This window comes from Pezoporus occidentalis, unplaced genomic scaffold (genome assembly GCF_034315485.1).
Source record: "Pezoporus occidentalis ecotype Australia unplaced genomic scaffold, CSIRO_AGI_Poc_V1 ctg130, whole genome shotgun sequence".
NCBI classification, from domain to species: domain Eukaryota; kingdom Metazoa; phylum Chordata; class Aves; order Psittaciformes; family Psittacidae; genus Pezoporus; species Pezoporus occidentalis.
Genome location: NW_026913104.1, coordinates 3,329,732 through 3,344,063, shown reverse-complemented (window position 1 = coordinate 3,344,063; position 14,332 = coordinate 3,329,732). Strand labels below are relative to the sequence as shown.

The following is a 14,332-nucleotide window of genomic DNA, read 5'->3' as shown; positions in this document are numbered from 1 at the left end:
AAGCTATACATGAAATTATAGTGGCAGCAGACGTGCTTGAAACAGTGAATGACCGAACAACACCAAAGCAGTTGATGTAATTGGCTGCATACACTCTAAATTACTCTACTTACTTCTCACCACTTCCTCACACACTTGTTCCCTGGGGAATATTCATGACCCGTGCATTCTTCATAACAAAATTACTTCCCATTCAGACGTATTTTCTGCCGTTTCTCTCTGTGGACATCTCTTCAAACTTGATGTTATCAATGGATACTTCTTTTTTCCTCCATTTTAAACCTGATGTCTCATTCTGTTTCCTATGTTTTTGTAAGTGTGAGCAGATTGTATTTATTTGAGAAATAATGTTTGCTGTTTCAAAAGACAATAATTGTATTGCCAAAACCCGCTGGAATTACCTGTGACATCTGTACTTTTTTATTTTGGGGGAAGGGGTTGGTTGTTTTTAAATCTCAGTTTCGAGTGCTAACAACTGTTACAACAACCACTGCATTTTGATTTGCTTATGACATTAAATGGATTTCTCTGAAGTCGGACACAAGTGTCTCATAGGTGGTTTAACAAAGATGCCGACCTTGCTCTTCTATTTGAATGTGCCTCCCAAGCCTGTTGGATTTTGACAGAGTGAATATTCCTTCAATGGAGGGTACCTCAGAGCCGTATTTTCAGCGGCTCCAGGAGGATGTGGGTAGGAAAAACACCCGTGCTGGGTGTACAACTAGAGAACAGCTATACTGGAACTTAGCAACAAAACAAGAGCCAGGGCCGCTCCTCAGTTTGGGTTGCAATGCTGCCCTCACCACATGCCGCGTCGGGATGCCCGCCTGCATGGGTGTAAGCCTCGGAAACATCAAGGAGAAAGGGGAGTTTGAGCTGGATTACACTTGCTCACCCCTGAAGATGAAGTTCATTTATTCGTCGGCAGATGGCACAAAACCATCTCAAGTCTGGTTTTCCCTCTGGGTTAGGAGGGGCGACTTCAGCGCTGCTGCTGCTTAAGGGCTGCTTTCCCCTTTACTATCAGGTTTAGATGTGTGGAACTGGAAGCACAGCTTTTAAACCGAAGCAGTGCTCACCTTTACAACACATATCTTCTTTTGTGGTATGAGCTTTATACATCCAGCCAGAGTTTCATCAGCCAGGGAGACTTCCCTTTCAAACCAAGGGTGCACATTAAATTTTATGGCCTACAGCTCTGTTTTCCCATTAAACTGATGATATTATCATTAACATAAAAGCCATAGCTATTATCAATAGCTAATAGAATTAGAGGATCTGCCAAAACCTTTTTGGAAATCAGCTACACATGGCTACATCATGAAACAAGGCTCTGCCTACAGCACACTTGGATAAACCCTGTGATGTTACTGGACATTAAACACCAAAAGACACAAAAAGCTTTGCTATGTCCCTATAGTCAGGCCTGCAAGGGGACACGGGAAACCAGGTTCTGGCCCAGGTCCTCTGGGACCTCCTTGATGCAGTCATCCCTCTTCCCTTCAGTCCATGGAGAGCCACAAACCACACACAGATGATTATCTGCCTCTCCTTATCTGTTTTGCCAGGGTCCCTGCAATCAGAGCAAAGCAAACCTCCCCTGTATGTGGCAGTACAAGGTGCAGAGCAACACACAAGTCTTTTCCAAGGGATTTAAACTGCACATGCGGGTCTTCAAGCAATCACTGCACAACAACAGTGCCCTTCAATTAATCTCTGCCATCCTCAGAATTAAACCCTGCACACAGTGCACCTATAGGCCCATGTTTCTCTTAACCTTTATCTGCTTCCCCTACGTGTACATCTCTCCCCCTGTTCACTGTATGGGTGTTAAGCAAGGGAGAGCTGGAGGGGGTGCAGTGTGAAGTGCCCCCGGTGCTGTCACCCACCTGTTTCATTTTAGTGATCTGTGAGCTCACCAAGTTCTCAGCAGTGGCCAACACATAGGAAACGTGGGATGGGGGAGAGGAGAGTGGAACAGCAGAGAGAAGGACAGGAGGCAGAGACCCCAGCAGTGATGAAGTCATGGTAAATCTGCTCCCCCCATGCTGAAAAGGGACCTGCTGCACACTGCAGCCCCGGCAGAGAGAGGAAGTCAGCCCACACCACAGCATGACTTTCACCAGCGTGCTGCACATCATAGCTCTGTTCCTGATGCGAGGTAAGCGATATGCATTGTCTTAGCCCATCTCCCCTTTGCAAGCAGTCCAGCTGGGAGAACTCCATTTCCAGGGTTCCAGCACATTGTGTGCAAGGCAGCTTTGCTGCTGCTGTGTTCTCGCTGACAATGCCAGATTGTCACCTTATTTCCAAAGCACACTGGTGCTCAATCCCAGCTGACTCCTAAACCCAGGATCAATGAGAGTGATTGGCCTCCTAGCAGCTTACCGCATACTTGATGTGGCAAGGACCTTAAGTTTGGACTGTGGAGCACTGCTTGCTTTCCGTGGCGTGGGTATCTGTGTCTGCCTTTGCTCATGTACTGTGTAAAAAGAGGCTACTACAAGACGTTAGACCAATTTAGAATGCACTTGCAAAGTACTTGGAAAACTGAAAGCCCTTTAAATACTCCTTACTCCTACTAGAGGATGTAGCTTATGCCTCCTTTGCTAATCTCCTGTCCTTCATACACAGGAGAGTGAGAGGATAATATTTGACCATGTCAACTAGGGAAAGATTTAAGTAAGGAAAGCAGCAAGATGGGTATCTACAGCTCAGGATCCTTGAGGATTTCGCTCCTGACGTTTTGCCACATCAAATTTCAGCGTCTAAACAGCAATGGAACTGGACCTTTAAGGTCCCTTCCAGCCCAAACTGTTCTATGATTCTATGAAAGCATTCTGTAATACCACATGCTTTGAATATTTTATCACCATTGAACGTGTTCAGCAGCAGTCAGGTCTTAGAGGTGTAAGTTGCACCAAGTTCACCATGCTCTTTCTGATGACTAAAATAGCAACCAGAGGCATGAACCGTTCTGCTCAGCTGCATCCTGCAATTCCTTGCAAGAAATTGCTGCCCCTTCTTGCCAAGAAGGTGGATATAGCATAGTACTCGATGTACAGCACAGGACTCGATGTACAGCACAGGACTCGATGTACAGCACAGGACTCGATGCCAGACTAATTTTTCCAGGGATCCACACAGCACAAGAACATTTGTAGCTGGCATGGGAGCATCACCCATGCCCTGATGACTGTACTGTAGTGGGTTACAGTGGCTTGAAGGCACATCAAACTGTCCTCTACAAAAGGGGATTTGACCTGTGAGTCACTGTCTGAATGAAGCCATGGTCTCCCATGGAAACTACATATATACTGGTTCTGGGGGCTGCTTTTCTCTGTTTTAGAAAGGCAAGAAACACCCCCTCTTTTTCTTGTTCAGTCGTGCTGCTCTCACCTCAGAAGGTGCGACTTGAAAGACCCCACACTGCTGTTAGTGACAGGAAATCATCGCTATAGAAGGGCCCCATGGAAAACCACAGACAAGGCCCTCTGCTGCCTTACCAACATGCACCTCCTGGCACAGGTCTTCACAAATGGAACCCATGCAAGGAGCTTTGCCTTTTCTACTGCTCCTCTGCAAATGACCCCCACACAGGACAAGCCCAGAGAAACAAGCTGAGACCCTAACCCTAGGAAATGGAGGCGGAAACAAGAACAAATAGAAGGCAAAGGCACTGATGAGCCATATGTGATGGTAAATCAGTTACAGCCACTCTTCAGTTCCTGTCATGCTTGCACAACTAACGGCTGAGGCATGGCAACAGATCCTCATGGGGAAATACTGTCTTACAGGGAGACAAGTCCTCCCTCTGATTTTAGTGATAAAGAATTCGGTCCAGCAAGAATACCCTAAGATAGTTTGATTTTTAAATGGTTCAAGAACATTAAAAGCTTCCCTGAAGACCAGAAATGCTCATTTCCCCAAACTGCGATGCTCAGGGACACTGTAAGCACTTGTAGCAAACACCTACCTGGGAGAGAAAACCAAAGCACGCAAAACAGGAATGAAAAATATAACCCTCTTCCTACCTACTTACTTATCCCTGACCCAGGCATTGCTCTTGGTCATTTCTCCAGGGCAGGCTTTTTTTTCCTGGAGAAGGCGATTTATTCCAGGTCATCAAATATTTTCACAAAGTGTATTATATGGCTTGGACTGCTGACAGGGAAAAACCCACTCTACTGCCCATCTGTAAAATGAACTGGGAGGAGAGAGAAGGGCATTTTGGTTTAGTAAGCTATGCCAGGCCAGGTTTGTGGATTCCGCCTTCGGGAAGTTTCAAAACCAGCTCAAAGCAGTTGCAACATCGCAATGAAAGCCTCGTTTTTCAGAGGTGCTGACCATCGAATCATAGAATGGCTTGGGTTGGAAAGGACCTTAAGATCACCTAGTTCCCACGTCCCTACCATGGGTAGGGATGCCTCGCACATGCTTGTAAATCGGGTTTAACAGCTCCAGAACAGAGCATGGAATAATGAGTAATAATGTCTGTGTTAACATACAGGCAGAACATGCATTAAATGGGTCTGCTATCAATTCTTCCTTGGCTCATGGAATAACATCTAATAACTAAACGTGGCTGTGCTAGCAGGTAAAGATCACAAACCTTTGGTACAAGTCTTACCCAGTGGCTGGGATGACCTGCCTAATGACTGTGATATATTTATATCAATACAATTGTATCAGCAAGAAGAGCCTTTACACCCTTGAAAGAAGGCAAGTTGATGCAATACTGTGTGTGAAACTGCTGCTTTGCTTCACATCACATTTCAATACTTGTTCCCCCCCCCCCGCCTCATCGCTGGCAGGGGATTTTCCAGAAGCTGGAGGTGAAACCATAACCCTAAAGGAAGGAGAGGACCTGAACCTCCGCTGCACCCTCAGCAGTGACGATGGGTCAGCCCGGCAGTGGTTAAACCCTCATGGGTTTGCCATTTTTCTCAACACCCAGCAGGGTAAGTGTGAAAACCAAGTGCAACTCTTTCCACATGGGACTGGAGGGTCACTCATAGGGCTTTCCAGCTCCTACCCATGGCCGGTCTGACTCACCTCCTACCCAACACTCGAGATGGTTTTACATTCAGCCCCTTTCTGGCAGGAAGCTGATGAAATGGAAACCCTCACAAGAGTGCTCTGGCACTAGAGCTTTTAGTAATGAACTGTAGTTACCACCAGCACCAAGGCATTAGCACAAAAACACACTTTTACCTTAGAAGAGAGACGGGAATGGACATGCCTGAAAGCACTGGGTACTCTCCTGCTCATCAGGGAATTTGATGTAGTGCATCGAGAGGAAATGTTTAGGAAACAAGCAGTGATTTCTAAAATTCTCTGAGATAAAGCCAAAGTTACAATTACTGTGTTCCCTTCCACTCCCTACACCTTATGTCTCTGTCTGTCTCTCTCCTCCTGTTGGTCCACAATTAGACACATGACATAACATCCACAAGGACTAGAGTTTGCAAAGCATATGGATCCAAGTCAGACACACTTGAATATATTCTTTTTGCAATACAAAAGGAAACAGTCTTCATTTAGAGAGTGGCCAGACTTTACACTGTGCATAGACGTTTTCGTTCTGAATTACCACCGTGGATGCTGGTCACATTGCTTCTCCAATAAACCACAAATCAGTTCCCTTCAGTCTTATTGTAGCTAAAATATTACCAGCTACCTACAAGCCTTAGGCTGATATCAAAATCCTTTCATATTTAATCACTTCCATAAATTACAGCACTGTTGGGATTTTCTCCCGACTCCACATTTTACAAGACCCCAGCTTTAGAGTAAAAAGAGAGCTTTTGAGGTCTTTTTCTCCCTAAGGGTTGGTACACAACCCCAGTTTCAGTTCAATTTAAGGGCAGAAAGTTACACTTTCTGTGCTGTGATTGTGGGAAAAGTCCATGTGCCTTCATGCCTGAGGACTCCCATGGGACATCCATGAAGCAAAACTAGAAGTCGAGAGAGAGAAAGGGGGTTGTACAGCAGAGTACAAACACCCTTATTAAAATCAAGGTAATCAGACAAATATAAGGGACGCAAACCAGCCAATTATTAAGCAGTTAATAAAGAGGTGTGTGCTGACCACAGTGTTCACTTATACATCACAAAAGGCACCCAAAGAAGGAAGTGATTTTTTTCAATGCCAAATAAAGGCTTGGAGAATGAGGAAGGGAAAGCTCCTCAGTTCATGTATCTATGCTCTATATTCAAAGGTCATACTAGTTTTCTGATCACACATCATGTCCTCACCCCACAATGGTTGCTTATATTTACCCATCTAGAGATGTAAAGAACCCAGATTGCTTTGGATTAAGATTGCCCTGAAAATAAAAGCAAGAAAGAGGATGGCATATTCCTGTCTGGCATCACACCCCCTCCTTTCTTTGGTTTCCTGCTGCCTATGTACTAGTGCAGCACCAGCAAGGAATGCTCCATGCTGGAACTGCTCCTCTATGTCAAATGCTGGTGGGTTAAAAAAATGCCAAACAGAAAATGGTCCCCCTTCATTAATGCTTTGATTATCTGTCTTCCTCTTCTGTTCATACACACACAGCATGCTGGCTTTTATTTTCCTTACAGCTTTAAGAGATCAGAGACACAAACTTATCCATTATTCAAAAGATGAATTATCCATCCAACTGTCTAACATAACAGTGCATGATGAAGGCGTATATAAATGCTTCTACTATGGCATCCCCTTCAAAAGCAAGAACAAGACTGTTAAGGTATTAGGTAAGTTCTTTCACCCACTTTGTCTCAGCTTCTCAACTCCAGACCTGCTTTTTTGCATGCAATTGCATGGTGCTTTACACAGCATAATCCTGGTCTTAGCTCAGTCCCATGCTGTCCCGTCCTCCCCCCCAACAATGCTATGTGCAGCCAGTCATAAAACCCAGTAGAAAGATGCTCTATAACCGACTCAAAATCTTATTGTTGCAGCTGCTCCTTCTAACCCAGTACTGGAAGTATCCAGAGGCACAGAAAGAAGCGTTATACTGTCTTGCTATACCCAAGGATGTAAACCACAGGCCCAGATTACCTGGCTGTTGGACAATGGGATAGAACTCCCTGGTAAGCATTAAAGGACAAGGGGCTTATTACTAACAACTCCTTCTTATCAGTCTTGGGCTTGAGGGTAGAACACCTTCTGGGACCATCACTCACTAACTGAGTATAACCTGGCCCCACGATGCAGGCTGGGAGAAAACCCAGCACTGGATTCTAGAGCTTGTGCAAGGGAGAGGGCTCATCTGCTTTGCTCACACTCTGTGCAGAGCAGTAACACTTAGCACCAAAACCCCTTGAGGGTCAGGAGTCATATTCCAGTGGAATAAAGAGAAACCCAAACTCTGGAGGCACAATTTCCAAAGCCCAGATATAAAGTCAGTTAACAAACCCATTTTAACTGTTTCAACGCTGTAAGCATGCTTTCCATGTTGTAAGCTACTTCACTGAGCAGCTCACACACACACCCCATCAGCCTCTCTCACATTAACCTGCTCCAAGCCACTAGCAGACACAGGAAGAGAGCTCAGGAAACAAGAGCCCACGCCACCCTGCAACACTGCCCCAGTGAGAGGTCTGCACGCACCTGGGTGGACACACGCGAGGAAGTACAAAGCCACCACGTAGCTCAAATTAACTCATGTGCCATATAAATAGCTGCTCCAAAGGCCATGCTCTAGTAATAGCTACCTTATTAGCTACCTGTAGCAGAGCAGAGAGGAAATGCACGTCTGTATCAAAGCACGAGGAAAACACCCATAAATGCAAACTCTTTTCTTTCACATAGTAACCAGCTCTTAATGGTATTTTCATCATCAAGCAACATATTCAAAGCTTAACCTATATTCTCCCACACCCCCAGACAGCTTGTTTTAACTAAGAACTCTAGAAAACAGCAGAGAAGTGTGTTGGCTTCAATATAGCTAGAAATCAAGACTAAGGAATAATTCCAGATGCACAGGCATTAATGCAACCACATGCAGACCTATGCTTAAAGAAACTGTATTAAGGGGAAGCAGCGCAGCTGGTAAGTGAACCACACAAAAGCCAGGGCAGAAAGCTATCTGTGGTGGCAGGTAAAAGATGCTCTGGAGCGGTGTATGGGGCTTGAAAAAGCAAGTTCTAAAATCCTGCATGTGTTTGGGAAGAGCTGGGCTGCATGATACTAAGGTCTTGGGGGAACACCAGCTATGAAGTTATGAAGAGCCCAGGGAAGCAATAAGTCACCTCTAAGGTTTTTACATGCATTTTTGCCAGTGTTCTTCTAAAAACAGGAGGTTTCCTTAGACTTGAAAGCCCCTCAGTTCTGGCCTGGCAAAGTGTGTTATTTGTAAGATCACAACTCAAACACAAGACACCTCCCAGAACACATAAAGCCAACCATGCTTTTCTCCACTTCTATTAACAAAAACCTACACTTACCTTTATCTTCGCCTTGCCTTGTAACACTAAGCCAGTCAACTGTTGCAGCAAACCATACCAGTGAGAACTACCCATCCTAAATCACTGCTTCTCAGACTTTCTGTGGGTACCTTTCCTTTTTGAGGATGACTGAGTACCACCCCTTCCTTCCCATTCCCAGCTTTAATCACTTACTGCAAATATTTATATTAGTCACTAAATAGCTAATACACCTTAATTACTGGCAGCTTCTCTGTTCCACCAGGGCACAGCAGGGGCAACCCAGCTGTAATTACTGGGCTGTTGCTCTCAAAGATTCTTTCCTTCCTAACAAAACCACTTTGGAATCCTTTTGAGCTCTTACATGACCCTGCTGGGGATGGGGAAAAGAGTTGGGAAGTACCAGGTTATGTGATACAGCAAATGACCTGTCAAGGCTAAGCTGGAAACAAGGAATTTCTTCCATTTATAAAGTTAGGGTTACCAATAAAGTTATCTATTACCAAGGGTAATAGATGAGGAGAAATCATCAATTTGTTTCCAGAGATCCTCTGTGTTATGTACAGAAAAACTCCCAGGCAATTTATCTTTGCGTTGGTCAATATGCACAAATATTGCCCAACTGCTTTTTATGTTTGGGGTGACAAATGCACAGCTCTTAAGACACATATTTAATGCTTTTGGATACCCCGTAGCAGAGCCAGAACTTTGCTAGATCTGAGTCATGCTGGAAAACAACAGGTCCTTGCTCTGAGGCTCCTCACAGGCCATCCATGGCTGTGGCACACAGCAGAGCCATTCATCCCATCCAAGAAGGGCCAGAAGTTGGTGTTTGGTGTCTGGACATTGCAGTGCAGGTGAATTTCCCCACATTAGTTATGAAACCCAGCAGAGGCAGTGAGGTCTGCACTTAAACAGTGATGAGGCAAAAACCGTGACCTTGCTGCCTTTGGGCTCCCATGTAATCCATTTACACAGTGAACCACTTGTGCCCAGTAATCAGGCGCTGCTTTAGCACAGCAAAGTAATGCAGACTGTGCCTGGAAGGTTTTTCTTTCAATTACTCTTGACTAGAAAGCACTTAAATGTTTTCTTCCAATGGGTATATAGGTGACACTAAGCACAAGTTAGAAGCTGATGGGAAGAAATGGACCACAACCAGCACACTGACAGTCCTTGCCTATGGGCCCAATTCAACAGCCAGCTGCATCATTCACCACCAAGCACTCAGAGAAGAGAAGCTGATGGCATCTTTGCAGTTTGAGGACCTTGCTAGGACAGGTACTGCAGGCTCCTTCAGGAGTCCTTATCCCATTTTCCCACTCTGAGGTGGTGAAAGTTATGCAGATTCACATGCAAAGCTGAAGCCCATAGTCTACTGCCCATGTGTGGAATCTATTTTTACATTGAAGCAAAAGAATTCCAAACTAAGACTTGGGGGCTTTAACTACCACAGAGGGTAAATGATGTAAATTAACAGTAACTGAAGCTGCTTGCCTAATAATTCTCAGACTAGAGTTTACTTTCTGCCTGTTTACTCATCTTTAGGATGGATCTTATTATTCTTGCTCCCTTCTTCCTTAGATTGCTTCATTCCACAAGTACTTATAAAGTGCTCTGAAAGTTGTGCTTTTATTGTTTTTTTTCAGTGGCAAAACCACATCTGGCACCATCTAACCCAGAGGTGGATACACGTGTCTCTGAGAATGAGCAAACTACAGGTGGGCTTTGGCTGCCTGGCCTCTTCTTAATTTATGCCCAGGTCTTCCATCATTTCATAGTGTTAAATACAGTCAGAGGACAGGGAAGCTGAAGGTGGGAGGGTAGGACTGGGAGTCTAACCAATGGAGAACCCAAACAGCCCAGAGCACAGAGCATACAGGGCAGGTTTCATTTTTGTCACGGTTTAAGCATCAATTTGTCGTGGTTTCAAGCATCATTCAATGGCAAAGTGTGTCTTCTGAGATTTGTCTTGTGTTTGGGTAAGTTCCTTTAGGAGCCGAACAACCAACCATCTCTTCTGCAGAACTAGAGGATCCACTAGTTCCCAGCTCAGCAGCAACACCAACCCAGCAAACCCTCCAACCAGACATCACACCTACTTGTAAGTTTGCTCTTAGTCACGTCAAGTTACCAAAGCAGGACAGAAATGCTACCAAGAACAGCGTTACATTCATCATTACAAGCAAGCACATAACATCAACCGCAGCATTTCTTGCTTGTGTGAGGAGAACTGAGGTTTATGAAAGCAAAATCTCTGCTGCTAGATGCAGAGCAGCGGCAGGAGCCAAATGGGCCGCTCTTGCAGCATGGTGTGAGGCCAGGCTGGGATTTCTCTTTCTCTGGACGGCTGCACTAGATGGCACTGTGCAGCAACGGTTCGGGTTGCAGTCAGTGAACTGTTGTTTCCAGCAGAAGAATTAAGAGCTCCGCTGCTCAAATCGCTTGTCCAAAACCCACCAAGGTGGGCACCTTGTGTGACAGGCCCTGCAGAGAAAATCAATTGGTTGCGTTAGAATTGCTCATAGCTGTTTAAAAGTGCTACCTCCGTGATTACAAGCGCTAGAGAATGGCTACAATCTGATAAACAGATCATATACTTATTGATAAACATGCTTAGAAAGGCAGGTTGAATGCTTCAACAGGTCTTGAGAACGAAGAAAATCTCTTATGATTGTAAAGTTTTGGTAGACACAGCCCACGTTATCACTTTAGGTTTACAAATCAAGTTCAATTACCCAAGGATGTGTTGTCATTGTGTGTGTAAGGAAGGCAGAGCTCACCTCTGTGTTTGTGCAGGGTCTGAGGTTACACCAGCTGCAGCAGGAAAGGAAGAATTGGCTGGTTCATCGAGTTTTCATGTCCCCAGAGGTATGACTTCACATCATCAGGCATGGGTGGTGGTGGCAAAGGATGGGGTGACTGCACCACTGGGAGCTATGAAGTCAGTAGAAGAGTAGTCAGGGATATGAATACCAAAAACCAATTTAAATCTACTTTAAGGCAAAGGATACAAGCTCATTCCTGGTTTTGCAAGCAAGAGAACTAACTGATGGGCAGGGAAACCCCCACAAATGACCACAGTCAGAGCTCAGCTTTGTTTTACTTTGGCTGTAAATGGAAACCATTGAGTTCAGCAATGTGTGAGACACTGAGGATTTTCTGTTCATAAAGCTTAGGTGGTCTTCAGATGAAAACAAAACACAGTAGTAAGGAAGTGAGCACAGAGCTTTTGAGACAGAGACTCTAAAAGTCCCTTTCTGTCGCAGTACCAGATGCCCCGGGCTTCAAAGCTCTTGGGAAAATATGTATTTCTTAAGCATCCCTTTGCCTTTCAGAGAAATACTGTTCTCCTTTCTATTCCCCCAGGCACTGAAACAGCAGTCAGTGGCAATGTCACAGAAGAGGAAGTTTCCAGGACAGAAACCCCACTACCAAGTGGAAATGTAACTGTGATTTCCACAATCACCTCTGGTATGAACTCTTAATGATAGCTCCCAAACATGCAATGAGCTGTCTTACACCAACCTGGTTCTCTCTGACTATGTACCTCCAAACCTTTTGTCAATACACTAGGGTAATGCTGGCTTGCAATCCTGGGGAGAGACCCCAAAAACGTAACTATTTTTATCAGCTAGAAAAAGCGTGAACCCACTTATTTCAATCATACGATTTCTTATTCATACAAGAAGAAATAATTTGTCTCACATCCTAAAACTTAAATCCAATAAGGTGACTTCTGCTCTCGCACCATGTTCATCTGGCCTGGTCCAGGATATAACTTATCTTAATTACCAGAGACTCACAGGAAGCTATTTAACAACACAAATACCTTCCTCTCTTACAGACAAAGATGTGAAATCTGAAGGCATGGAAAAGAAAGAGAAAAATCTCTTGCTGCCCATCTTGGTGGCTGCTCTGATTTTTGTGCTTCTCATCATTGTCCTGCTTTTTGCAAGGAAGCTGAAGAAAGCTCATGGAGTGTGGAAGAGAGGTGGGTGATGGCCCTGTTCAAGCGACTGCTGACGCTGCTTAATTCAGCAGGGCTGGAGAGCTGAGGAGACTGTCACAGCTCCTCCAACCGCTGCTTAGATGTCCTTCTCCCATAGACAGTGGCCATAAATTAGACAGTGACCATGACTTACTGCAAACAACTGTTGAAGAGTCCCTGTAACTGGTGGTCTCAGGCCACTGACGCGAGGTGTCACAAAAAAAAACCCTATGAAATTGTTGCCTTCAGTATGTTTCTTAGGTGGTCAACATGATTAAATCCCCATTTTCATAACCAGTCTCTCAGATTCTCTATGCTCAATGCAGACAGCGAGCGATGGTCATGGGAAAATCTCACCATCTTAATTACATCTGTTTTCTGTGCAGAAAATGATGTTTCAGACCAGACTCTGGAGAGTTATAAATCCAAATCTAATGAAGACAGTCCAGGCCATGAGAAGAACGGACATGGTAAAGAGCTTTAACCAATGTAAACTAATTCCTGTTAGAGCATTGCTACTGAGCATATATAAGAATACACATGCAAGACATTTAAACCACTTCTAGTACAAAGTAGTGCCTTGAGTATTGTGTAACCTGCAGGAGACCACCTCATGCTTCCCAGTCTTCACTGTGATGGATGCCCTAACAATGTCTAGAGATGCATGTCATCTTTTATTGCTCTATAACACTAAGTCATATGTATTTCCAGCAGGTACACCATCCCCTCTTTACAAAATCAATAATAAATGTGTGTTTATCTTTCAGCTGTCAATCAGAAGTCCAACATGCAATATGTAACAGCAGGATATGTGGAAACAATGCAGAGGAATCCCAGAGACAGAACCAATGCAATAAGTGAGAAACTGTTTGGATGTGGAAAGGAAACAAATGTATAGCAATAGTAAATCTGTACGATGTGCAGAAACACCAGTGTTTCCTGATCTTCATATTACAGCATTCAAGTACCGATATGATTTCAAGGAGCAGAACTACAGTTACCCTCAACCCAAAAGCTACCTGGGATTGGTTTCCTTTAAACAGTGGGGCAGGTAGATAGGACTGGTGGTCCTAGAAACCTATTAGCAATGAAGACAGTGGTTTATCTGTAGTCCTCAAAGGATTTAAATAACCACTGCCAGAAATGAAGCTCCTCAGTCCTTTCTCAGATCCTACCAGCAGTGAGGGTCTTGGCAAAGGAACATGCAGGTATTCCAAGGACTGCAGGGTATGAAGACATTCATGTAATTCTGCAAGCATGGGACTGAGCAGGAAACCCTGGGAGCTGCAGACCTACTGGGACTTGTATTATCTTATTCTCACCCCAAACCTGTACTTAACCAAGGAGGAAAGCATCCTGATGTCCAAAGAGTTAAAAACACCAAGGTTGTTCCCCCATGCTAGAACTCCTGCTTTGGTTTCTCACTTGTGCAATGATAGCATCATTCTGTGCCATGCCAGACTGCATCAGCACTAGTCTGCAAGGGGCTCTGAAACCAGAACATCTGGGTACTACACTTGTACTCCCACATCACCTAAACTTCCAGGGGTGTCACTGAGACTATGGAAGCTTTCAAACATGGGCTTTCAAATGTGGAGATATTACATATGGGACTCCCTAGATCCAGGGACAAAGTCACTTGCTTGCCAGCAGGCAACCTAGGAGAATCAATGAGCCTTTACATCCGCACAGCCCCGCTATGCCATCACCGGGAGCCTTTTCTATGTGGGGAAGATAAAACTGAACTCCTAAAATAAAGAGAATTTACATTACAGCAGGCAGCTGTGTTTATTTTTCCCGCTAGAGATGATTGTTCCTCACTGTAAGCAAGAAGCTGAACACTGGTTTTGGACACCGAATTAAATACATGCCCTTGAAGCGGCTGCTATTATATATGATATAATAAACCTCATATCACTTTAAAGT

The 14,332-nt window shown here is 44.5% G+C and overlaps 1 protein-coding gene across 3 annotated transcripts; it reads left to right on the top strand.

Annotated features, from left to right (window-relative positions):
• Positions 1-1,792: 1,792 nt before the first annotated feature.
• On the top strand, positions 1,793-14,273 carry CRTAM (cytotoxic and regulatory T cell molecule). 3 transcript variants are annotated; one of them, XM_062608816.1, is made up of 12 exons: positions 1,793-2,161; positions 4,815-4,961; positions 6,589-6,741; positions 6,949-7,080; positions 9,526-9,696; positions 10,065-10,136; positions 10,403-10,519; positions 11,215-11,286; positions 11,785-11,889; positions 12,263-12,409; positions 12,793-12,876; positions 13,174-14,273. In XM_062608816.1, the coding sequence occupies exons 1-12, from the start codon at positions 2,113-2,115 to the stop codon at positions 13,302-13,304; spliced, it is 1,380 nt and encodes a 459-aa protein (XP_062464800.1). In that variant the 5' UTR covers positions 1,793-2,112; the 3' UTR covers positions 13,305-14,273. The 3 variants fall into 3 exon arrangements, with proteins under 3 accessions (XP_062464800.1, XP_062464801.1, XP_062464802.1); XM_062608817.1 differs by lacking the exon at positions 11,215-11,286; XM_062608818.1 differs by lacking the exon at positions 12,263-12,409.
• The last annotated feature ends 59 nt before the right edge of the window (positions 14,274-14,332 follow it).